General features: G+C 40.0%; 1 protein-coding gene across 6 annotated transcripts; it reads left to right on the forward strand.

The window, feature by feature from the left end:
• Nucleotides 1–17: 17 nt before the first annotated feature.
• MAPK14 (mitogen-activated protein kinase 14) lies at nucleotides 18–26,001 on the forward strand. Of its 6 annotated transcripts, none has more exons than XM_054804242.1 (13): nucleotides 18–268; nucleotides 7,265–7,394; nucleotides 10,849–10,907; nucleotides 11,281–11,392; nucleotides 11,930–11,959; nucleotides 12,416–12,463; nucleotides 12,901–13,015; nucleotides 14,057–14,128; nucleotides 19,770–19,849; nucleotides 22,549–22,627; nucleotides 22,926–23,099; nucleotides 23,575–23,674; nucleotides 25,133–26,001. In XM_054804242.1, exons 1-12 carry the CDS (start codon nucleotides 153–155, stop codon nucleotides 23,640–23,642), a joined length of 1,083 nt encoding a protein of 360 aa, XP_054660217.1. In that variant the 5' UTR covers nucleotides 18–152; the 3' UTR covers nucleotides 23,643–23,674; nucleotides 25,133–26,001. The 6 variants fall into 6 exon arrangements, with proteins under 6 accessions (XP_054660217.1, XP_054660215.1, XP_054660216.1 ...); XM_054804243.1 differs by lacking the exon at nucleotides 25,133–26,001 and adding an exon at nucleotides 3,591–3,639 and having other exon boundaries at nucleotides 133–268; nucleotides 23,575–24,975; XM_054804240.1 differs by lacking the exon at nucleotides 25,133–26,001 and having other exon boundaries at nucleotides 23,575–24,975.
• The last annotated feature ends 25 nt before the right edge of the window (nucleotides 26,002–26,026 follow it).

The following is a 26,026-nucleotide window of genomic DNA, read 5'->3' on the forward strand; positions in this document are numbered from 1 at the left end:
CCGCGGGAGAAGCGAGGCGGGGAGGGCAGAGGAGAGGAGGAAGGAAGAAGCCGCTGCTGGAGGTGGTGGCGGCGGTGGTGGTGGTGCTGCAGCAGCCGCGGGCAGAGCCTCCCCCTCCCGCCGGGCCGGGCGGGGCGGGCTCCGGAGCCGAGATGTCTCAGGAGCGGCCCAAGTTCTACCGACAGGAGCTGAACAAGACGGTGTGGGAGGTGCCCGAGCGCTACCAGAACCTCTCCCCAGTCGGCTCCGGGGCCTACGGCTCAGTCTGGTGAGTGCTGGGAGTGGAGGAGGGGTGTGTGTGTGCAGAGGGGTTCGCGACAGGTTGCCCTCCCCCTCGACCCCTGCCCGGGCTCTGTGCCTGGAAACCTGCCCCGGCTTGTAGGGACCCGCGGCGGGATGGTCATTGCGGGAAGCAGAGCCAGGAGAGTGGGGCTTGTTTGTCCTCTGGGGGTTCTTCCCCCCAAGTTTTTTACCAGTCTCCTGCAAGAAACACTTTTTCTTCTGGTTTAAGAGCGGTTCTGCCGGGAAGCCGCAGTCTTGTCTTTGGAATGCGTCGGGGATTGCACCACATGGCAGGTGGCACTAAAACGTTTTTGCAGGGGAAGTTAATCGTGGCCCAAGGTCCCCCCCGTCCCCCCCATGATCTCACGTAGACATATTTCACCGTGCCTTCTTGCAGTTAATGGATGGGGGGTGGAGAGGGATGGAGGCTGGCAAGTCCCCCGTAGCTGGCTTTGCAGAGCTGAGGGCCTGGCAGCTCTTGTCCCGGTTTCCTTCTGGACCTGAAGGATAGATTATATTTGAGGCAAATATAATTTTTTATTGGAAACTGTTGGTAGGCAGGGAGGGTAGAAGGAAAGCTATGAGGGCTGGTTTTGCATCCCTGAATTGTAACTGTGGGTTTACAAGTACTTACATTTTCATGGCGATGGTAGATCAGCATAGGAAAACTTTTATTGCTGGAGAATGCGCTGCCTGGGAGAGTGAAGTCCTGGTATGAGACCTGCAGAGTTATGGAGAGCTTGAAGATAAGAGTGTAGTTTTTAATGCTTACCTAATAGGAACAAAACCTATGACGGGTTACACGTGCAAAATGCAATACTTCCTTAATTTGTAGTTTCTCTGCTGAAGTATGTTGGATCATTAAACCTAAATTAATTGGGTTGCATACATTGTTTAATCTTAAAGACAAGTTTGTATTCAGATCAGTTTTACATCTAGACTTTAGCAGGCATGTAGTGAAGCTGTATGAAAGCGTTCACAGATTACTGTCTCCTTTTATTAAGAAATGTCTTCCACACCAACATTCTGGTTTTTGTTCTCTGTTCTTTGGCTCTGTCAGTGTGATCAGAATTTTCAAATGTGGGTGCATAATGATTACACATCTGCTTTGCTGCTGTATTTGAGTGAGCATGCGTATTTTTCATTAACATAATATGCAAATTTATATCATGAATATTATTTATGTTCTAGGATAAGGAGGGATGCATACTGCACTCTACTAGTAAAGAAAAAGAGTTGCTTTGGATGCACTGCAGTTTTAAGGAAATAAAGTTTGTAGCTGTTCTTGAACTATTGTTATAAAATTGTTAGTAAGTTCAGCTTAAATAGCATGCATTTCTTAAAACTGCTCTGCCTCAATTATGCAGATGCTTATATTTCATAAAAGACAAATGCCAGTCAGTTCAAATAGCAAGATTAACCAATGTACTTGCTGAGTTCTTTTACAGTAGATGGATTTAGTTTGGTGAAAGAAGGGCCTTGCTGCCATAGTTGATAAATACCCCTGTAAGTACCACAGAGTTGCGTAACTCCCCGAATGTAACAGAAAACTAATTTGCTCAGTGCCTTGTCTGCTGTATTTTTAAGGATGACCCTACACAGTCTAGCCCATTCTTCTTCTGTTTTCCCCCTCCCCACAATCTCCATTGTGTGTGTAATAAATACTTCCAAAGTTTGTTTTCACAACCACTAAGGAGTTTGCATCATGATTTTCCTCTTTTGCTGTGTCAAAACTTTCAAAGATTGCGCAACTGCGTTCAGACCAGATGAAACAATTTTGTATTGGAACCAATTTCAGACATGTGGCACGTGAGTCTTAGTGCAGTCCATGGTGATGGTTTTCTGTATGTTGGTCTGAAAATATGTTTCAGAAAAGATACAGTTCAGAAAGACTAGTGATGCGGAAAGGATGTCAGAATTAAAACCAAAACAAACCCCAAAACAACACACAAAATCCCTTGCATATATATGTAATTTTATTAAGCTGCAAATGGTGATGCATGTATTTAGGATATTCCTGGAATGACTTGTTCTGCTCTCTGTGCCTCTAGAGATTTTTCTCCCCTGTAAAAAGTTACCTAATTTCATCTGAGACTTTGTGTTTGGAGTACTTTAGTGTTGGGACAGTAAATTGCAGGGGTTTAACCACCCTTAAACTGAATGGTTACATATACTTCCGTGTGTGTCTACTGTGTTCTTCTATTAAAACGTAGTAAAATGCTCTGTTGCTTATTTAGTTGTCAAGATGAGGCATTTAAAAATGAGGAATTTCTAGAAAGTGGGAGAAAAACTAATAGAAAGAAATAAGCCAGCAGATGAATCATTTAGACAATGGAGCTGTCTGCTGTAGGCTCCTTTAAATGTCTAACGCAAGTATGACTCGGAACACCTCACTCTAAGAACCTGACGTTATTTTGTTGTCAGTGGATGGAAATAGAGGGGTACTTTCTGCAGGCAGCTTAAGGCACCCAAGGTATGTGCTTAAACTTAGAGCTAGTATTCCGGTGTTTTCTGAAGTATGTGTGCAGTACTGGAAGAAGGATGTTCAAATGGCTAACTTGGGTGGTTTTCAGGATCTCTTTTTTAAAAACTGGAAGTATGTGGAGATACAAGTAGGGATTCAGTTCCAAAACTTGGAGAAACATTGATATATACCCTCAGATTGTTCATTACTAAGTCATGTAACGATTGCTGTGACACCTGTTGTGTGTAATGCTGTTTCACTTATTCTTGCAACAGTTTTGTGTATTCATACAACATAGTCTTTTGTGTGAAAAGGATTTTGTAACGAGGTCTACACTAAAACACGTGGGCTCCTGAAGTATCAGTCTTGTAATATTTTATGTGAGGAGGAGAGGGGCCTAGATAATGCAGCATCTTGCAGTGGGAGGTTGCCGAATGGAGATGGGATCAGTCGGTGACTCACGGTTTAGCTGGAGGATCGCTTCCTTTCTTGTGTGTGCTGGAGGGAAGTCTCAGCAAAGGGCATTAGTTCAGCCAGCTCTAAGCTAAGCAAAGAGGTGTTTCGATGATCTTTGCCATCAGTTTCTAAAATGCCGTTTACTTCATTGTTGCATTTTTTTGCAGCAGTTGTGTGTTGTATTGATACTTTTGTAAAATAAGGTTTTTGGTTTAATTGCTCTGCAGACTATCTGTATTGCCGTACCTAACTAGGAAAGGAATTGAACAGCCAAGACTTATTCTTATGCAGGATTCCGAGGAAGAGTTTTTTTAGCTTTTTTGTTTGTAGACTGTCGGATTATATAGCCCTTCCAAAAACTGTGATTTCTTCCTATTTTGATCTACAGTTGTACCAACACCGACTCTGAATTTCCTGGATGTTATGGAGATAGTAAGGTAATTCCCCTCTTTCAAAACTAACAGAATCCCACTATAGATTTAAGAAATATTAGGCTCCAGAGGAAATGAAGTAACAACCCTAAATATCACCTTTGTAGTAACAGTTCCTCTGTGAATTTTTTTTTTTTAACCAATGTGCATCTTTAGGCTTACTAATCCCTTATCAAAGCGTGCAAGTGCCTCCAAAGTATGCGTGCGCTTGGAGGGACAGGTGCTTGCCTCTCGGGTAAGGTGTGGTAGATATGTGAGCAGTGATATGAAAGGAACTGTAAAACTGAGTGGGATGAAGCAGCTGTACAGGTAGGACTAGCAGAACACGTGAGAGGAAGGGGGATGGAGCAGGAGATGGGCACACACAGAAAAGCCGTGAGCAGAGCTCTGAAAGTGAAGGTATGTAGTTTGAACTTCACGGGAACTTGGTATATTAAGAAATGAAATTAGCGTGAGCACATCTGTCCTATAGGGAGATTTTTATTGCAACTTTCTCAGAGGCAGAGGAGAAGCAAGATTTACAACTTTTTGTAGCGTGTTGGGAGGGTAACTGATTGAAATGCTTGTATAGACTGAACTCAGAAGTGATTGGTGTAGCAAAATAGTCTTTGCACAAAAATTAACATGCTGATTATCTAATGTTTAAATAAATTGCACTCTTAAGTAATTCTGTATGTACTTCAGTTCCTCAGACTACTTCAAATGTTATTTCGAAGAAGATATAAATTGAATCAGTGGATAGGTTCTCTAAAATAATTGTTTTATTCTAGCTCTTAGGTTCTGGATCCAATTCAGGTTAGCTCATAGTTGTAGTTTTAGCTGACTTTGGGTGAGGTGGGTGCAGTTCATGTGCTGTAGTGCAATACTATGTCAGAGGTTAAACGTGGAAGCTGTGATAAATTCTGAATTTGTGCTGATCTTATTTTAAAAGGGATTTAAAACTGTGGGTCATGCATTTTTTTCCCAGTTGGGCTTTTTCAGCTGAAATATGGTCACTAATGCAGCTGTTTTAAGTCCGTGATGAAAGCCAGCTTAGTGTTCTTTAAAATGTTCTGCAACATGACAGCTGTTCTGTAGCTCTGTGTTCTGTACTCATGAAAACCATTAGACAGTTATCTGTATTGGCAGAAAATTACTCAGCATGCCTTTATCTGTAGGGAAATAGTATTTAGGCCTCAAATGTGAGTGAACTTAGAATTCTTCTGACTTAAAGAGTAACTCTAGCCTGCGAATGTGCAGTAATAGAAAAGTTTTTTTCCCGAGCTCGTGCACAACGTCATTGTGCTGGTTAATCAGTTTCTCCGTACTGCTGATTGCAATTCTCCTTGGAGGCTGTACATCTGCTACAGCAGAACGATGACTTGATACGACCTCAAAAAATGTGATTAAAAAGAAGGTGAAATTGAATTTCCTTTGGACTCTGAAATAGCTTGTGATATGTCTGGTGGCTCTGGAATCTTCTCAAGAAAATCTTGTGGAAACCAAGAGAGAAATCTGACTGTGTAGCTGTGAAAGTGGTTAATATGCAGGGATCCCCTTATCAGGATGAAAGTGATACTGGTGTATGCTGCTATTTGGACCCAAAACATTTGAAAGCTGGTAAAAATTCATGACTAATTCACAACAGTGTGTGTTGAATTATGATGACTAATCTTATTTTTGCTCTAAGTCCTGGAAAACACCTCGAGTTCATTAAAATATTGTCATATAATTACAGCCTGAGTTAGGTATGTTTGTATATTGCAAAATGATGTACACGAAGCTTAAAAATTCAATTCTATGTTTCATGAAGTGTTGTAGCTTAAATACTGATATTCTAGTGATCAAGAAGACTTGCTGAAAATCATGTGAAATCAAGAATAAAAAATGAATGCTTAAGGGCTTCTTTTGTCTGCACAGGCTGAGTGAGGTCTAAAGGATAACTTGTGTGGAAGTGGTTGATAATGGATAGTCTTTGAGACAATACGGTGTAACTTGAGTAATTCAACTATGACAGTTTGCTCCTGTGATCTTCTGTCTAGCTATATCGTTGTATCTTTTCCAGAGCTCTTTCCACTGTGTGTACACAGGTGCCCCTTCACAGAGAAGGAGGTACTCTCCTTCCATTGCGCACAGTGGGTTTTTCCATTCTGTTGCAGGACCTAGTGGAAGGATCGCTGTCTGTAGAAACAAGCCTGTATTTTGTTTTCTATTTCTCATAAACCTCATAGAGCAAGTTCCTTGGAAACTGAGGAACTTTGAGATAAGGAGTCTTTTTGCAAGTTATTTTTAAAGTAACTACCTGCAATTAAATGACGACTACGTTCATTTCAGATAGCTTCTTTGGCAGAGGTGAGGGAATAAGAGTTGTATATGCAACTGTGTGTTTGTTCTAGGACTACTTTTGTGATTGGTTTTGCACTTTCTGTTAGTTGAGCTGCTTCACACTTTACACTTACAAATGTATAGCATTCCTTTTCACTTGTTTATCAAGAACTAGTGCATGCTCACTTTTAAATGGAATCAGGAGTTCGCCCTGAATCAAAATGCAGCAGGAAAATAAATACAGTCCTTCTCTGACTTTATCCATTCCATACTTTCCCCTTGTCTGTTATCTTCAATCAAGTGTAACCTTGATTTCACATCCTCTCTTTCTCCTCCTCCTTCCTTTTTGACAAACCAGAGCTGTTTTAGGTAAGACCATCAAAGAAGAGAAGAAAGAGGAGCTAAATACCTACATTTCTTTAGTTCCTCACATATAAGCCCTAAGCTCTGGAAGATTTTATGCAGTGTATCAGAAATTTAACATAGTTCTTCATGTGTTAAATTTTTGGTTGTTTCAAAAGCATCAGGCTTTTGCTTCTAAATATTATAAATAAATAGGTTGTAATATGACTTACTCCAAAGTACGATTTTATAGTACAAAATAGCGCGCGCATATATATATATATATATATGAAGTTACCAATAGGATGAAGTCAGTCGTCGTGGGTTCTAAGAAGAAACATTTCTACGTACAGGTTTTATGTATAAGTTTCTGCTAAAGGGACAAGTTTTACTAATGTACAGCTAAATATCATTTATTCAGACGCATTTTTGTATATTAGGAGTTTACGATTAGACGTGATTTACCACAGAGGCTTGATTTCAGCTTCAGTTGTGATTAATAACCATCATCGTTGATTTTATTAGGCACAGGCCTTGGATTTTTGTATGGACTTAAACCATAAAAGATAGTATCTTGAGCATAGCATTTTGTGATAAAGTGTGGCGTGTGAAAATATGTTTAGGAATACAGATAATATTTACAAGTACTCCTCCTCTCTCCAGACTTTTATTGCCGTATTTATGTTTAAGAGCACAACTGTTTTTAGACAGAAAAATCATAAACATTTTTTTCTACAAAACTTACTGTATGAACAAGCTCAATCTTGTAAACGTTTTCTGTAGAAAACAACAGTTGTGTAAATATGTGGAGATTTTGGGTGGGGGTGCAGCTTGTGAACCAGGATACCTAGAAATTATTTTCGTTGGAGAAACGGGGTTGACTGTGACTCAGTGTCCAGATAGTTGCTATCTGGAGTTGCTAAGTGGGGATTTGAAGGTGTTTATAAATAATTCTTTTTGATAATTTGATTACCGTTTATTGTAGTTCTGCCTTTGACACAAAAACTGGGTTGCGCGTGGCTGTAAAGAAGCTGTCCCGTCCATTTCAGTCTATCATCCATGCCAAAAGGACCTACCGAGAGCTACGGCTGCTTAAGCACATGAAACACGAAAATGTAAGTTGGAGATGGTATGAAAAGTTGGTCTAAAGTTGGGCTGTTCAGTGAGCGTCCAAGCATGATTGCATTTAAGGATCTTGTTGCGTATGTTTTTTTCTAATGCTAAATACAAAGCTTGCGGTAGTCCAAAGGATTATAGTTGTAGCAAAGCGTGCAGATAAAAAAACCAACCCCCATAAAATTCTGTATTTAAAAAATCTTAATATTTTCTAGAATAATCTGGAAATCACTGCTTAGCAGGTTCATGCTGTTTTAACGATTTAGGACACAAGCGATGTTGCTTACATTCTCCTGCTCGCTTCCTCTAGTAAGCTGTAGTTTTTGTTCCGTTAAGAATTTATTTTTAAAAAAAGAAAATTTCATAGTTTGTTTTTAGTGTCTTCTGGAGGGTTTTTCATATTTGTTTGTTTTGGCTTGCCTCTGTCAGAAGGATGTGGGGTAGATGTTCACTAGATTCCTGTAGGTAAAATAGAGGGGAAAAAGGGAGTGGAAATCAAACGATTTTTCATACAAGTCACCCACTTAAATCATCAACAGGGCAACAAAATAGGATGTGACAAATGTTGCGTTGAACTATTTTTTGATATAATGTCCATTTTGTACATAAAACAGTTGGTTGACCAGTTCTGTGTATTTGTGGCATTGACACCAACATAATTATATTGCATGCTGTTTGGAGCAAATATCACGTGCAATGGAGCAGAAAGTTTAATAACCTGCCCTCTGTAGAGCTGTCAGAATGTCAAGGGGAAAGGAAGGCTCCTGATTTCTGTAGTCCAAGCAAACTCCAGCTTAGCAGAAGTGAAATACTGTTTTGGAAGTGAGCTGAGCAAACCTAGGACCTTTATCTAGCACAAAAAGCCAAACAAGTGTAATTTGGTTGGAAGGTTCTTCTTGGATGGTCTGTTCAGAATTTCTTCTGTTGTAGCAGCGGTGGTTGTGTGTTGTGGCTCCTAACCACCGCAGTCAGCAGCCGGTATCCTGCAAATCTTCTGTGTGTTTTGAGTGTGGCTAAGATAATTGGAACTTTTGATGCGTGTATGTACTATTGCCACAGTTCTTCCTCAGTGCTTCTGTACAATACCATTGTCTCAACCGTAGAGGTAGCATTTGATCCTGTTTAATATCCATCCCCTGGAGTTTTTTCTGGACCTTTTCTCATGGCTGAGATGTTTTCCAAACAGGAAAGCTTTGAATATCTGCTAGCAAACACCCCCACCCCAAAAAACCCCCAAACCCAAACAATAAACAACCCCACAGCGTATCAATCCATTTTGTCTAAGCTAGTAAGGTTAAGCAATGAAAGTTAGATTGTGACTGGTGCTACAACAGTTCTGCGTCTGGCATTCATTAATATTTTTGGATTAGTATTGCAAAGAGCCTATGTAGCTTTGAGAGTAAGGGGTTATATAGAAATATTTATTATCAGCTCATCGTATCATCATCTATCTGTGGGAAGTTTATCTAGGTTGTGGTTTAAAAAAAATCTGCAGATGCAGAGATGTTCAGAGCCGGTTCAGGCAGGCTTATTAGTGCTAGTGTGTTGACTATTCAGATCTCCGTTCAGAAGTAAAACACTTGGTTTTACGAGGCACAGAACGCACCAGCAAATCTGGTAGGTATGGCAGTTTAAGGGGTTGAGCATAGGATGGTTTTCTGTATCCTATATCTATTCTGGTTCATGGTGATCTTGAGCAAATAAATGGACTTGCATAGCACTCGGGTGTGTCTGTGTTATATTTTCAAGTTCCAGGAGGCCTTCTTGGCTTGCAGAAAGCACGGCATTGAGCAGATGGGAGAGGAAACGGGTTCGTTGTCATATGAAGGAATTAATAACATCCTAAAACATTGTGAGGGGAAGGCAAAAGGTTAGGAGTTGGGTTCTGGATCTACTGCTGTTCACGCTTCCTTAGAAGCGAGTCAGCGATGCACTGCAGAACAACCGTACTTAAGTGTTTGTGAAACTTGATGAAAGATAACGGATAGCTTGATACTGTGCTTTACAGTGTAAGTCAAGATAGAAATGATAAATGAAAAAAAGCTGAAGTCTAGACAGCAAAGTCAGTTTTTTGTCTCTCCGTGCTAAACTGGGTGGATGATGTTGAATTTTTCTGTAAAAACTGATACAGAAGAGTCCACCAGAGAAAGAAACCGTAAACACGAGAATTATTATACAGGATGGATGTGAATGTTAGAGGAGTTGCTGCCACGTATATCAAGAGAGGCAGGAGTTCTCTCTCTTCAGTTTCCTCAGTAAAATGTAATCTATAATGTGCAATACAGATTAGACAGAGGGTTTTATTTCCTACCCACCTGCTTTCTTCCAAAAACGTAGTCTAGGTTCCCCAAAGATTTTTGTCTTTAATTCTCTGCTTAGAGATAACGCATTTGACTCTGACATGCTTGACAAGTGTAAAAAATGGGATAAAAAGGATGGTGTGGAGGGGAACACGGGAATCCAACTCTTCGTTTCGTATGCACGCTTGAACCGTTACTGAAGTTGCTGAAATGTGTGTGAAGTTTGCGTACGTAAGCTGAGCGAGATGCTAACTTGAAAATGGAAGGGGTGGATGAAGAGAACCTGCCTCTATCTCATATTCATAACATATTGTTTGCTATTAAGAGAAGGAAAATAAGGTTTACAGGCATGTTTCAGTGAAAAATAGAATAAACTTTATCAACCAGATGGATTTATTGTTTTTAAATGCTATAAATGACCTAGAAGATAATTATGGGATAATAAGGTGTAGTTCTTCTTTTCCACAAAGTAACACATGCATATCCTTTTATGCTCTACTGATAGAACTGTTTAGCTGTAAAATGAAAGGTGGAGTAGCTGTTCTTTGGGCAGAAAATACAAATGCCAGTGTGAAGCTGTCAGCTGTTTGTGATTTGGGTCCTCAGTGCATTGCATTCCTGACTTATTTTCTACTGTATTCTTTATTCATTGCCTGTGTTACAGATCCTTGAATTTTTCTAGCCATTGCTCAGTACATGTGAAACAAGTGTAGTCTCCCAATTCTGACTTTAGTATGTAGTCAACAGTATAACTAAGAATTGAGCAGGAAGCAAATAGTTTTGTCTGGTGGTTGGGGTTTTTTTTGTTTCTCTCATCCATTTATTTCCTGAACAAACTTTAGTTGCTCTTTGAAATAAGGTATTCTAAACCAGTGTTTACACCTGCCTTTTGTTGTATGGCTCCTGTTTGACGCTTTAAGATACAGACAGCTGTATCTTTTTAACTTTAATTTTGTTTTTTACACAAGAATTAAACATTCATTTCTGATCTTGCATGAATACTAATTTGTCTATATCTGAATGATTCTTGTAGTTGGAAATGAAACATCTACCGGAATGAGTAGTTTCTATCCCACAAAAGATCTTAGTAACTGTATGGTATTATACTATGAATGTATTTCACAGCTTTTTCACGTTACTGTTTTCTTTCTAGGTGATTGGTTTGTTGGATGTGTTCACCCCTGCCAAGTCACTGGAAGAATTCAATGATGTGTAGGTAACTTCTCTGAAGATTGCAACGAAACATCTTTTGTATCTTCCTTACATCTCCCAGATTATTATAGAAATATTTGCCACCTTAATTTGTCTCTCATCATTTTCAAACCATTCTGAATTCCAACACAGAAGATACTAGGACATCTTAAACTATTGGACTCTTCAAACTCATTCATTTGTGCTTTATTGACCAGTGCCGTAGGAATCGGTGTGCTCATCTGCGATGTTATTTTAAGTGTCATGAACTATATTTCATTCAGCAACATGCTTTGGGACAGTCAGCCCTACTACTAGAGCTTCATAGGGAAATTTTATCCTACTTCTCTTGAAGGGATCGCTTCATAGCCTGTGTATTTCCTTTTGTTCATAGGTACTTGGTCACACACCTTATGGGAGCAGATCTGAACAACATTGTGAAATGCCAGAAACTCACCGATGACCATGTGCAGTTCCTAATATATCAAATTCTTCGGGGACTGAAGGTACTTGCACCTGTCCTATCTGAATGTTGACAGCTCATCAACAGGAGGTGGAAGTTCTTGATGAATGTCATTTCCTCAGAGGTTCATAGGAGTGCATAGTGGGGCTTCTGTAACTTTCCTAGCGTATCGTAGGATAACCTATTATTATTGTTCTTTCCTTTCATACCTCTGTGGAGCTCTGTATCAGTAAAGCTATGAATCATTTCAGATGATATTTCTATACATTCCTGTGGGATGAGTCTGGAAAACTATGAAGTATGCTGCCCTCTAATCTCCTCTGACTACCAATCTTCCATATCTTCCGTTTTGTTTACTTGAGTTGTTCCGCTCGCGGTGGCAGTGCTCCTGGGTGTTCCTAAGGAGAGACAAAGTGAAACACCTACCTACTTGAAACCCATAGAGACACAGTCGGTTCCTTCTGCAGTCAAGCTATAGCATTTGAATTGTGTGGGATGGGGTAGGGCAGTATTGTCTAGTGAAGAAATGAGAAGGAGGCTGCTCGGACCGTTACATAAAATTTGTCATCTTGCCTTACAGTACATCCATTCAGCTGACATAATACACAGGGTGAGTATTTATGCTAAGATTGCTTTTTAAAGAATGTCTTTAATAAAAAAAGCCCAGAATCTTGCAATGTAGCACCTATAGAAATAAGAAGAAATTTTCTGAGAATTATTTCAGTTAAACAGTCAAACGGTTAAACGTGGGAAGTGGTTGTCAAGATCCATAGTTTCTGCTCCTATGTTTGGCTTGTATCTTTGCGAAATAGGTTCTCTATTTGTTAAATACGCATCTACAGCACTGGTGTCGCAATAAGCCTTTATGCATTTTTGCTTATATGTGACACCTCTGAGGACCACAGACATAGCTGACTCTGGGATAAAATAACTTTCCCGAGTATGGAGAGTTGATATTTACAGCCAGTTAGAATCTATTTTCCATCTGTATTTATGTTTTTATCTGCTTTAGACTTGTGAAGCAACAGGTATACCGCTGTTAATGCTGATCTTTAATATTTTTTAGGATTTAAAACCTAGTAACCTAGCTGTAAATGAAGACTGTGAGCTAAAGGTAATGTAATCACAAGGTCCGATTGGTTTGACTGTGATTTCAGTGAATGCCTTGTGCATGTCCCTTGGAATTAAATGGACAAAATTATTCCTTATGGAAATACTTTTGTGGCCCAAAGTAATCATGTCCTTCCCGCCTGTAAGGATGTTTTTTCAGTATCTGTTCATGTGTTTTTAATGAATTGTATTGAAAGTGAAGAGTTAACAGCTTTAGTTTGGGTTCAGTTGTTTAGATAGACAATATCCAGACAGAATTCTGAGTCCTACGCTGTTCTAGGCTAGTGTCTTTTTAACAGGTTGTGAAATGTAGTTTCATAATCTGCTTTTGCAGTTGCACCACCTCTCCTCCACCCAATCCAATAACTGCGTAGTTATTTGCTCTAACTAGTTTGCATTGTTCTACCGTAGTAGTTGGTGGATGTCTTTTCTGTTCCGTAGATCCTGGATTTTGGCTTGGCCCGACACACAGATGACGAGATGACCGGGTATGTGGCTACGCGATGGTACAGGGCTCCTGAGATCATGCTGAACTGGATGCATTACAACCAGACAGGTAATGCATTTAACGAACACGAGGCTTTTCAGTTCCTGAATTGTGGAAAAAAGAGGTTGTCCTTTGTACGTGCTCCTTTCCATTTCATAGCATAAGTTTGCAGTCACGTTAGTTAGACTTCAGTAAGGGTCGTTAGAAGAAGGCAGGCATAGATTAGTATTTGAACCACCGTCTACCAGATGTAAATGAAGAATCATTGCGATAGCGTTCACAGGACTTCCTTAAATTTGAACCTTTGAGATTGCAATCGGTGAAATATTGTCAGCCGATTATTTTTTCTACTACAGTGGTTTTTAAAGTAAGTGAATGGAATGTATCTGGATGAGAAGGTGCGTTTCTAGGAAGCTGCTGGGAATATGCTGAAAACTGTCCAGAGTAACGGTGTGAAGAAATGATAAAAAGTATATAAACTTCCCTTCCTTTCCTCTCTTCTTAGCCACTTCGTAGTTAGCTCTTCCTCACAGTTTCCAGTATCTTTTCAGCAACACACCGTGCTTCCTTACAATACTTCTAGATCAGGCACAGAGAAGAAAAGCAAATTCTGAGAGTAGCTCTTACACAGAAGAGCATATGGATCAAAGAAAATGATGTGCTACTCTGGTTTCATACCTCACTACTTTTTTTTCTTCTTTCCTCTTTTCCTCTTGCCGTGTATATGGACTTGTCTTGTATTTGTAGTATAACAGCTGGTGGTTATTTGGGTAGAATTTATGAAAAGCTATATGCAAATTCATTCCTCAGAGTTGCCTTGAATAGGTTTCTTCCTCTTTGGCCGTGTAGATTTCTCCCCATCTCCTTTGTGTTGATTTTCATGTTATGCTCTGGAAAGAAAATTTGCCTGATGTAGTATTTGTTATTTGGACAAGTCTTGGACGATGTAGTTACTGAACAATATCCGTTAACTTGCAACGTATCTCAGACCGTTTCAATGCCGTAAGACTGTTTAAGGATAAAGTTGTTTGTGCTTGTTGGCTAAAGAGATTCTGTTGAGACTTTATTTTTCTGCATTACGTTGTTTTGTTTTTTATTTTTTTTGTTCAGTTGATATTTGGTCAGTGGGATGCATTATGGCTGAACTGTTGACTGGAAGAACATTGTTCCCTGGTACAGACCGTATCCTTTACAAGTAATATATTTTTTGAAATGGAAGTTAAGAGATCTTCACTTTCACGTACTTCAGAAGAAAAGCTTTGGGTTTGATTGTGGGGTTTTGTTTATTTGTTTTTAAATGAATGGCTTTTTTATTGACAACATGATGAGGTGAGTACTAGATTTTGCTGCACGTGAAACAATCACAGTGTGCAAGAAGGCAAATCTATTCCTCTTTATTGTCTATTAGCATCACTAGAATTATATGTTGTTTGTTTCTGGAAGTTACTTTCCTTTAAGTTTATTTAAATCCATTGCTCTTTGAATTTGTAGAAAATAACTGCATGGAGTAGGTTGTCTGCTAAGATTCCTCTCACGCTTCAGGTTTCTAGCAAATGTGAAGCATCCCTTCTGGCCTCTCTTCTGTATCCTGGTGGTATGCTGTGAAAGCAGTGGGTTTGCAGATTCTTTAGTGCCAAGGATCTCATTCCAAATTGCTCTGAAATGTTTAGGTTCCGCTTCCACGTTTGAGCGTAAACAGATTGTGAGCCTTCTTTTACTGTGTGCTTTTACTGATGTGAAAAATCAAGCTGGAATAACATGTTTTTGAAATTATTTTTTTGCTGCACCAAAGTGGACTGGGTTAGGATACCTGAAGAGAGAGCACTTTGTTAAAGTTGTTAATGATTTTCCCCAGGAAATTAGAACTGAGACTTGATGCAAATTGTTACACTTACAACTTTTGTTTGTTCAGCTACACAACATAGAGGGGTGGTTTACTACTGGCAAGATTTTTCACTGCCTAGAAATCGGAGTTTATTTGCTAGAGAAAATGATATTGCCCACCTTTTACCAAAGTTTGTTCTTTCAACCAGAGTTTGTTTGTTTATTTTAGTAATTGTTATTAATTTCTTAGTATTTCTATCTGTTAATTGAAATATGTTTCCATTTGATTAAAAGAAAACTAGCGTTGAAAGTGCCGGCCTACTGTGTACTATGTTACTTCTGGAAAGCATCTAGGTTCCAAAACTCTTGGGCGGGGGGGGAAGGCTTTCATTCCAGTTTTGACATGGTTTCATCTCCCTTTTCAATGCGCTTTAACTTTATCCTTTTTTTCCTCTTTTTCTGCCTATCTCCATCTCATAATCTCTCCAAATTTGTTGAACTTGGTTTACTGTGCTGTTTAGTAATCTCTCCTGTATTTTTCTGTTGTCAGAGACAGCAGCAGACCTAACACAAAAGTGGCTTAGAAGCTAGAAAAAAGTTGCCATATCTCCATCTGCTGATTTAGCGCATGTACTTTGGTTTGGGCAGATTTTTTTCTTTTCTTTCCAGAAAAAAAGAGAAATCAAGAATCATTGATTCAAACAAAGCAAAAGTCTTGACGCTGTTGCTGTTACTTGACCCTAGTAACAGTGACACTTTAGATTTTTAAAATCTTGATACTTGCAAATAAAATACTTGCTAATAGGATTTGCACTATGTAAGAAATGCTTCACGATGTGTTCTTTATGAATTGAACAAAACAATTATCTTCCAAGCCTGAGAAATTTTTTCTTCAACTGTGTTCTTAGCTGCGAATTATAGCCAATAATATCTGCAATGCGAAATAAAGTTGACTTTTAGCATCTAAACTGTTTGCTTTGTCATATTAAGATACTTTACTAATTTATATCTCCCAGCAGATGCTTGTGATTCTTCACCCTAAATGCTCAATTTCTTTCACAAATGGTATTAACACTTTTGAATTAAATGCTTTTTCTGTTTGGAGTTGGTTAGATTTTAAGAAAAATAAGGCCCAATCCTTTCCCATTGTAGATAAAACTTTGTAGTACTATAGTTCTTACAGTTTGTGTGTGTGGCTTCCCACTTTAGGTAGTGTATATGCTATTTGATCATGAGTTTAGAACTATAAGGGGAGCAGGGTTTGTGGTTATGAATCTCTTGTTTGTGCATGGAATGCTTATCCAAGCATCCAGAAACGCACCGAGCTGTCAGCTTTCATTCCAGTTTTGCTGACATCTAAAGACAGCAAGCAGAAGTAAGATAACAATGGGTTCTAGCTTTTTCCTGTCTTGGAAGGCTCTTTGAAATGTTTATATATGCATGATTTTTGGAGAAAGTTTTAGGAATTTTCCAGGTGTAGATCCTCTTAGGTACTTCTGGGCTCTTATTAGTTTATTTGTACCCACAGATTTGCTGAGGCCTGTGTTCCTCCTGCAGTGTCACGATGCAATTGCTGACTTAATGACTGTGCAATTAGTATTAACATGCTTAATTCAAGGTATATTTACTATGCTTCTAGTAGCCAAGGATACGGTATGTCCAAATCCACTGCAGTTCTAGGGAACTCAGGTTGCAGTCGGAGGCAATGTGACTATATATTTGTGCTCAGGAAGCTGGAAACTGCTGCTGTTGGACAACTGGAAAATTGACATTCTTCTTGCTTTTTGGTCTCAAGATGTTAATTTTCTCAACTATATAACTTCACATTTCCAAAATAAAGTAGACAATGACAGAATAGGTAATGCCTTTTCAGTATACTCAGGATGGTCATCCTCCCATTCAGATGATTCTTTTGTTGGAAATACTGATCTCTTTCAACAAGGATTTAGCAGAAATGGTGTGATGTTATTTGCAGTCCATCAGATATTTCTTTATATGGCCCAGAGATGCATATATTACTTGTAAGGGGCTTCAGTACAGGCAAGCTGTACATTTAATTTAATCTGGTAAGTAATAAAGTTGTATTCTGAGGTGATGATCTTCGATGCTATGATGATTATGCAAGTGATAAACTAACGCTGAATTTAGTTTTAAGTTCTGAAGGACCTAATATGTAGAGATGCTGAACATGGCTGTCATTGTCTTAAAGCAAGAATTGTAAATACTCTTAGGGGAAAAAACCCAACAAACCCAATGATTAATATTGGCTTAGTTCTGCAGGATTATTAGAATATTTCTAACTTAAATCCGAATGTAAGCTAATTGAATGGTTCCTATTGTAATCTATGGGTGGAAATATTTGGATCAAAGATGGATTTCTAATATTTGTAAAACCTCTGCTAGGAGGTGAAGGGGAGCAAGATTGTGGGAAAGACTGGTCAGACATGAAAAATAGAGGTAATAAAAACCAGAGTCCTTTGGTATTTTAATGTGAGGCATAGCTAGAGGTTTTCTTTTTGTTATTATTGTATCTGTCTTGTGCCAAGATCAGTTTCTGTTAGAAGTGTATTTTTTTTTTCCCACAGCTCTTGTAATGCAAATGATTTGTGCAAAGTAGCAGGAAAATTGACTTTAAGTTTGACAATTCAGCTTGCATTAAAATGATATAAAGTACAAATAAGAATATCTTGAATGTTTTGTACTAGTTTAGCCAATTTTCTTTTTCTGTATGTTTTAAGTTGACTGTATTCCCTTTAAACTCTGAAGAGTATTTTTATTATTACTTTTATTCAGTAGTATAGTGCTTCTGTGATAACTGACCAGTCTGAAATTGCATATTCTTCTGATACGTCTTATTCTGGCTTGTGGTGGCAGCTAAAACAACTTCTGAACTTTCCTTTGCCTGGATAAGCTCTTACAATCTTGCGATGCCTGCTACTGATGGTGATGGCAGGTTGTTTTCTGAATTTTAGAATCACTGAGACTCATCAGTCGTTGGGAGTACCTTGGTGATGGCATTTGGGGTTTGCATGCTGCGCTTTCCTTCTCCGTGCACGAGTGTTGGGTTTTTTTTCTTTTGCTTTGTATTTACTAAGTGTTTTATCTGTCTTTAATTGCTTATGGCTCATTTCTCTGGGACGTGGTAGGCCCCGTAGTTAGAGGAATTCTGTGATTCAGATGGCAGGCCTAAAACTAGAAGCAGGGGGTGAGTTTTGGCATGCCTGTGGCAGTGCCAGTTATACATCCTGTGTTTTCTCTTGTTTATCTGAGAAGACGATGAAGTATATCACACAAGTATCTTCCCATAGCATGTCCCCTGGGAAGAGAGCTGACGGCAAACTGGGCAGCAATATCGATGGCACACCTGGTGCACTTGAGTTTAAATGCCTTTAAAAGAATTTGAATATTTAAACTGAGGTACGGCATGTGAGTTCTGAGGCACATCAGCGGTCTGAAATTTGCACAACTGTGTCTTGCACAAGAATGAGTGAAAGATGTAAGGGCTGTTTTAAATGGCACTGAAGAAAAAGCCAATTTAAGTGAGCTAATTGTGGTCAGTATAGCACCCTCTGCTAATTTTCCTACGCCAGTAGATATGCTGATTTCATTTTAAGCATTGATAAATAAGAGTTGGCAATTTAACAGCTAAGCTAAATCCAACTAGATACATTGGATTTACTCTTAGGTTTTGAGTGTTTAAGTAGGTGGGAGTTGGCCAAGCAGCTTGAGAAGTGAGAAATTAGTTCAGCTGTTCTGACAAAGTACTATTTCCAGTACTATTTTTTTTTTTTTTTTAAGGAGACAATATTTGAAGCGCTTATAGCATTTGAATTAAAAGATGTTCTAACAAGGAATTGTAACTGTATCTTAAAACATCAGGAAGGTGTTGATCCCAGAAAAAACACTGTCTAGTAAGTAGACTGCTCCTATAGAAAAGAAAATGTGTAACTAGTTTGCTATAACTTTAAGGGCAAATATAAACATTACAGACAGAGTCTGAAATCACTAGTAGGTTTTGAAGGATTTATACTTCACGTATAAACTTCATGAAGGTTTGTGGGTTTATGCTTCATGATATAGCATGGAGGATAATTTGGAGAAGAAAGGAGATTTATTCTTTTAATGGTTTTGAAAAGATACCTCCTTGTGTCTCCTTACTATCCTGAATTTTACACATACGCCTGTGTATTTAGTGGATTTTTTTCTCCTCGAGTGCATGTTTTGTCACCTGTGCCAAATACTTAATTTTTCTGCTTTGTTAAAGAGGACAGCTCGGGTTGATAGGTGGCCTGGTGGAAGCTCTGTTCTGGCTAAAACATTCTTTGCACTTGCAAGTTATGACCCAAGAGCTTTTTCTGTAGAGATTTTAAGTCTGAGCCCATATTCCATTTCTATGCTGCTGGGCAGGACAGAGATCCAGGGGCTTTGGCCCACTGGCCCCGGGGAGCTGGTGGGGGCGAGCACCCTCTGGCCCCATGTTCAGGTGGAGGGATGCTGTAGGTCGCGAGCAGGGTCCAAGTCGTGGTCTTACTTTCTAAGTTTTATAAAGGCCTTGTTGGTGTGTTTTTTTTTTTTTTTTTTTTAATATTAGCCCCTACACTTTTCAGCCTTCTGCTTTACTTCATCTGTCACTAACACAACCTAATCCTGCTAACTGCTTCTACTTTGGTGTGGGGCCTAAAGGGTGAAGTAAGCATGTGAACTGATCCTTTGCCAGTGGGGTGAAAGCTTTGACGACTTCTCCACGATAGTTAAGGATGCAGTGACTGATTCGATGCACGTGGTGTATTTGTAGACAAGTTGTTCAATCTGTCCGATGCAGACAGAGCTGTGTTATAAGGGGTTATTCAATTGCAAAAGAGAGGAATGAATACAGATTGCATAAAATAGCTTTTCGGCCGAGGCCTTGGCAGGCATTAACTTTCAACATTAATAGGCTGATGTGTCGCGCTTTTCATTTTGATTTGTCCCAGCATTTTCCTTTATGGTCCGTCATTAGATATTGATCAGTTGAAGCTCATTTTGAGACTCGTTGGAACACCAGGGCCTGAGCTTTTGAAGAAAATCTCCTCAGAGTCTGTGAGTTCACACTTTGATTGTAATATCTGCCCTTTCAGAAGTCCCAAGTTTGTGTGTTGCCCTCCCGTAGTCTATTTGTAGTATGTTTTGGGATTTACTTTCTGTTATTTTTCTTCCTTCGTCATTCTTTGCTCTTGGATGGCTTTGTGTTCAGTAGCTGTGTGTATCTGATCTTCATTCCTCTTACTGCTATGGTATGATTTCTTCCTTCCGTATTCTCATTTTACTGCTTCGTGACTTTTCTTTCAGCTTGTGGGTTTATACTTCATGATATATTGTACGATCAGATGCTGCTGGGGAAGTATTTTTCACAGCTAAGAGCCTGAGGCTCGTCTCAATTATTATTTCTCCAGATTGCCTACCCAAGGATCTTCCTTAACAGGAGCAAGCGTGTTATCCTCTAAACACACACAGCCCCTTCTGTAGTATGAATAATTTCTGAAACGCTACTGCCACAAACCTTGTTTTTGTAGCATAAAATCCAAAATGCCTTTTAGGCGCATTTTATGTGGCAGCTCTTTCCAGGGCATGTGGTGTATAGTCTGCAGAGAATATAAATAATTGTGCCTTGTATTTAAAGGATATTGCTGTATGGGGCCTTTTTATCAAGGTAATCACAAAAAGCTTTCTGCAGTCTCCTTTGTAAAGAGTGACCTTTATTTTCAGCCATACTGCTATTTCTATTGTGAACTTCTGCAAAGACAGTATTAAATCACATTAAATTTTACCTGTTTCTGAAGGTGAAGCACATAAAAGAGCAAGAGATGCCGTAACAGTACAGATTAACAGGTTAATGCATAGCAAGCAATGAATTAGCATAGAGGTAACTAGCAGCATGCTTTAGCGAGTCACTCTGTTTCTGATACGTAATAGAGGTTCAGCATGGTGGAGAGCGATGATAAGATTATTTTGGACTGCAGCTTACGTTCTTTTTCACGTAACAGTGACGGTAAACCTGAAATGCGAGATTAGCCTTGAATTATGTTTGATGAAGTAGACGTGCAGCGCAGGTTGGAATCAATTGGTCAACTTGCTGAATATCGCACCAATTTAAAAAATGCTGGGATGTTCTACCCTTGGAAAGGTTAGAACGGAGTAACGCTGATTGCTTTGGGTGCCCTGGGAACTGACCTTAAGGGTAGTCTGGTATTTGAAGTACAGGGAATTAGCGAGAGAGATAAGATTAAAGGTTGACTAGGTTAAGCAAAAGATTAGTTTGCGTACGTAAGATTGAAGTGGGTCTTTTTTTTTTAACATTGCACAATTAAAAGAATAATTGCTCTTACTCAGGTCCAAATCAAGAGTCTGCTTAAAACAAAATGCAGTAAAGTACTGTTTCTGCTACTTTTTCCTTTGTACAGAGGTAGCAAAACTGAAATGTTTGAGGGCCTTTAGTGCGTCACTGTAACGAATTCTCTTTTTCTGCCGCATTTCTTTACTTGCTCTTACTTTCTCTGACTGACATCAGCTAACTTTGTCTTATGCAATGCTAATGTTTTGCTAATTTTGCATTTATTGCCTTCTGTCACCTCGCCCACATATCAAAGTGCATTCAAAGCTGTTTAGAAGGAGGTGTCAGTTGTGAGCCGATTTCACTTTGTACCACAAGGAACTGTACTTTCTATGCAGCAAGGAAAAAAAAAAAGCTGCTAACCACTGCAGATGATACAATTTTTGTTTCTGTTTTAATTTTTGTTCATTTTCCTGAGGCTGTTTGTAGCTGCAGCAGCTTAGGAAAAATTTTTAGGAGTAGCTTCAGCCAAAGGAAACGTCTGCTCTGGTGGCTTAAAACTATTGGGAAATGTGAACGCAACTGTGTCGTAGCGTAATACCACTTATGGCGGACAGAAATACTTTCTGTACTGACACTGTTACCAACTGATCAGTAATTCTGCATTGTTTTAAGTGTTTACTAGTGCAATTGCTAAACTTTTCACAAGCATTTGAAAAAATTACCGGGCCCTGCCTGTATGGCTTTTGCCTTGTGGTTTGCAGAAGAGATGCTTTGTATGCAGCTGTTTTCTGTTTAAAATGGTTTTTGCACTGTTTTTAACAAAGCCCTTGACTAGGCACTTAAGATATTAACCAGCTTCAGCAGATCATGCGTCTGACGGGAACACCCCCTGCATATCTCATTAACAGGATGCCCAGCCACGAGGTGAGACCTGAGCAGATGCGGGGGGTTTGCAGGGCAGGTCTTCACTTGTAGTCTTTGCTGCTTCTATAAATGATACGCTCGCATGTGGCATGGGGTGGGCGATTACATACCCGCTCTTCAGCGAGGTTTTTTGTACTAAATGAAGACTTGAGATTTGGACAGTACGTACACAACCGCTCAAGGCTTCTGACACTTGGGAGAGCCTGGATGTGAGTTGGTTTTGCATCGTGTGCCTTGTCGTGCGGCTCACCAGCAGACACCGTACTGCACGTGGCCTTACCGGGACTCCAAGGCAGTCAGCTCTTGCAGCACCTCTTTGCTTTTCAGTCTTGCATGAACCCCAAGTAATGTCAGCTCTTCCTCTGCTGTCTTGAGCGGCCTTTAGTAGGGAAGGGATAACAATGATGGGCTTAGTAAGTATCAGAATAAGTGAAGAGAAGGCAAAGTGAGGAGAGACTGTAATAACCGGTGCTTCAGGATGATTGAACTGTACTCTGTCGTGGTGGCTGGATCGTATTCAACAGAGTATTTATTTCCACAGGCAAGAAACTACATTCAGTCTTTGTCTTACATGCCGAAAATGAACTTTGAAAATGTGTTTATTGGTGCCAATCCACTAGGTAAGGCTTGCTTTTTAAATGTCGTGCTCTTCCTGAAGCTGAAGGCGTGTCCTGGGACACCAAGCCTTTTCCCAAAGTTTTGTTTTGACTGCGGAAGTAGTTCAGAGCTACGTACCATTTTCAAAGTTTACAAAGTATGTGTGGGCTGAAGGTCTAAGAGGAAGAAATTGTGGGTGATGGGTGGGTCCTGAGAAACTAGGGATTCCTCACGTACATTTTATGGGCTTACATTTCATAATACAGTGTCACACGGCTCACTATGTAAAATCCTTTCTTTTCTGCTTTGGTGCTTTTGCAGCCGTGGACTTGCTAGAGAAGATGTTGGTACTGGATACAGACAAACGAATTACTGCAGCTGAAGCATTGGCTCACGCCTACTTTGCTCAGTATCATGACCCGGACGATGAACCAGTGGCAGATCCCTATGACCAGTCTTTTGAAAGCAGAGAACTTGAGATTGAAGAATGGAAAAGTGAGTTTGGGGGACGGGAGAGAGCCAGCCTGCTTCCCCTGCGGTCCGTTCCATAAGCTGCAGTTCAACTAAGCCGTGGCAGTTAAGAGGTAGAAAAGAAACTGATAAAAATGCGGGCGTCCTGTTTGTTCTGAGGTCCTTATACTGAGTGAATCTATCATGTGCTGTCCACGTAATTGGCATAAGCCCTGGTAACTAATTATCACTATGAGCATACAAACATGTAGGCGACATTAGTTGCTCATGTCTTTTATGTTTTGAAACTTACTCACATCTCCCCAACATTCAGGAAGTATCTTCTGTCGTGTATGTTAGTTTCTGAGAATGGTGTAACCATTCCCTTCTTTTCCTCCTTAATTAAACCACGTTTTTAATTTAAAATGGTGTTAGAGCCTTTGAGATTGTCACAGGTTTTCTTGGATGAGGGATATCTTTAGTGCTGCCTATGAAGTTTCTGTCACGCTTTTCTCCCCAGGCCTGACTTACGATGAAGTAATCAGCTTTGTGCCACCACCGCTTGACCAAGAGGAGATGGAGTCCTGAGAAACCGCTCTCTTCTGTTGTCCCACTTCACTGTGAGGGGAAGGCCTTTTCGTAGGGACTCTCCAATTATCGTTCAAGTGCCTCGTCACAACAATATTCTCCTTGGTGGAGGGGTTTTGTGTGTGTTGAATGGGGGGGGGGGGCGGAGGGGAGGGAAGAAAGTTGAGTCTATGTAAACATGCTGCATGCTCTCTTGTATTCTGTGTTCAGCCTGGGGCAAGGCTCTGAAGACCTGTTCTGACTGCTCTTTAGTCCTTCCAGCGTAACAGCGCTCGGCCAGTTTGCGCTGCTGGGGCGAGGTGGGGAAGTCGACGTTTAAAGTTTTGGTTGCAATCGTTGCCATTTATCAATTCTTCTACAATTAAGTAACCTCAAAATCATGAAAGTTGGTTTATAGGCCGAGTGCTCTGTTTGCTTCAGGACTGAAGGTAGGGTTGAGGGATGTCCTTGTTCAATGCCAGCTGGCTGATTTACATCCAGATCTTCCTGGTACAGCAGAATGTACAGGCCTTCTGATGTCTGATTCTTGGAACTTGAAAAGGTTTTGTTTGAAACTGTAAATATGTTTGTGCCTTAAATGACTGGGGAGAGAGGGGAAAGGAAGTCTGGAGTGGAAATCTCTGACCCACTGCTTTTTGGGGTGAAGGCTCCCAGATAGCCAGGTATGAACTTGATGCAATCAGGAAATAACTTTCCAAGGGAACAGCTTCTACCCCTGGATTGAGTATTCCTGTATTTTTCCCTCTTCCCCTCCTCTCGTTCTGAGGCTTCCCAGCATTAGCTCCCAGGAGACAGAGGCTGGAGGAGATTCTTGCTAGCCACATGTTTGTGTATTTTGTTCCTTAAAAGGTGGGGTGTTTTTGCATGTCGTAGCTGTATGTGCACGTAGAGCTGCTTGATTTGTGTCGTTATGTTTTTGGGGATGGCACTGGGGCAGTTAAATCATCGGTGAACTATTTTACTGAGTACCTCAGCCAGTGCCGTGAAATCACAGCATCCTTCCTGTTGTGCTGCAGCTTGTTGTGAAACACCTGCCATTCTGGAGGCTTTGATGAGGAAAGGATAAAATATATGGCATAGAAACATGCACCTTGGTGTTCTGATCTTCTGGTTTCACAGGAGGAGAGCTTGGGACAGAGGGGTTCTTGTGAGAGCAGATGTAAAAAATGTTCTTCAAAGAAACAACTATGGCGTCTTGTGCCAGAACTTGTTATTTCCTGAAAAGAATTTTTTTAGAAGTATTGGAATCCAAAGCAAAGAAATAAGCATGCATAAAACCACAATCTCCCTTTCGCTGTCTATATCTATAAATATTTATATATATATATATATATATAAAAACACCCCCTAACATTTACTAGAGGTTTTTTTTTACCCTCCCAGATAAGAGCTTTTTGGCTGTTTTTTAGCAGGTTGATCTCTGCCTGAGAAAACACGAAAAGGGAGTATGTTTGAATACAAACATGGTTCAAATATTTTGTGTTTTACAGGACTCTGCGTGAATGAAATGCCCAGAGTTACAGACTGACAGGAGGGAGGTTTCTCAGCATGTTTGTGTGCTGAACTGTACCTGGGGAGTTCAGAAGCCCGATTTTAGGACTTGTGGAGGAGACGCTTTTAGACGCTTACTTGTTGCAGGCATCCTGTGTGGACAACGTACCTGTGTATGTGAGGCGAAAGGCTTTTGCAGTATTTTGTATTCTCGTTACCTATGGGATGGAGAGCAACTGTTTGTAGTGGGTTTTTTACCCCGTTTGAAGAGGCAGCACGAAGGGATGGGACACAGATGACAAAGCCATTGATTCTTCCTAGGCTACTTTCCAGCGATCTCTTCAGGTCAAACGCTTAATTAGGGTCTGGGGTGAGATGGAGAGAGAGTTATTTCATGCTCTGGGATAAAACTTTCCTCAGCCCAACAAAATCAAGACAGAAGACCTCCCTTTTCTGCTGGACCAGCAGTCCAGGTATTCGAATGAAAATGTAGATATACTATGTAAACCTACAGCAAGATTATTTTTATCAGCCATTTTATGTGTAGATGCTACAGTGTGATTTCATGCAGAAATATTGCTAAAGATTTTTAAAAAATACAGACGTTGTGTGTGCGTGTGTGTGTCCGTGTGCGCGTGTGAGTGGGAATGTTTCATTCGGAGCCCGTACTCTGATGGGAGCCTGCGTGGCATGCACTCCCTTCCTTCAGTGCAATGCCGTTCAGCTGCCCGCAGCTCGGACAGCAGGATGCGCCTCAAAGAAGAGATCCGCTATTTTGTTTCTATCCATGAATTTTGCTGTAATTGGTTATGCCAGATAAGATGTCACCATACCATTGGTTAAAAATAAAACCTATTTTTCAGATTTACTGCGCTGATGGTACTTGTAAACCT

Source organism: Grus americana, chromosome 25 (genome assembly GCF_028858705.1).
Source record: "Grus americana isolate bGruAme1 chromosome 25, bGruAme1.mat, whole genome shotgun sequence".
Lineage (NCBI taxonomy): Eukaryota > Metazoa > Chordata > Aves > Gruiformes > Gruidae > Grus > Grus americana.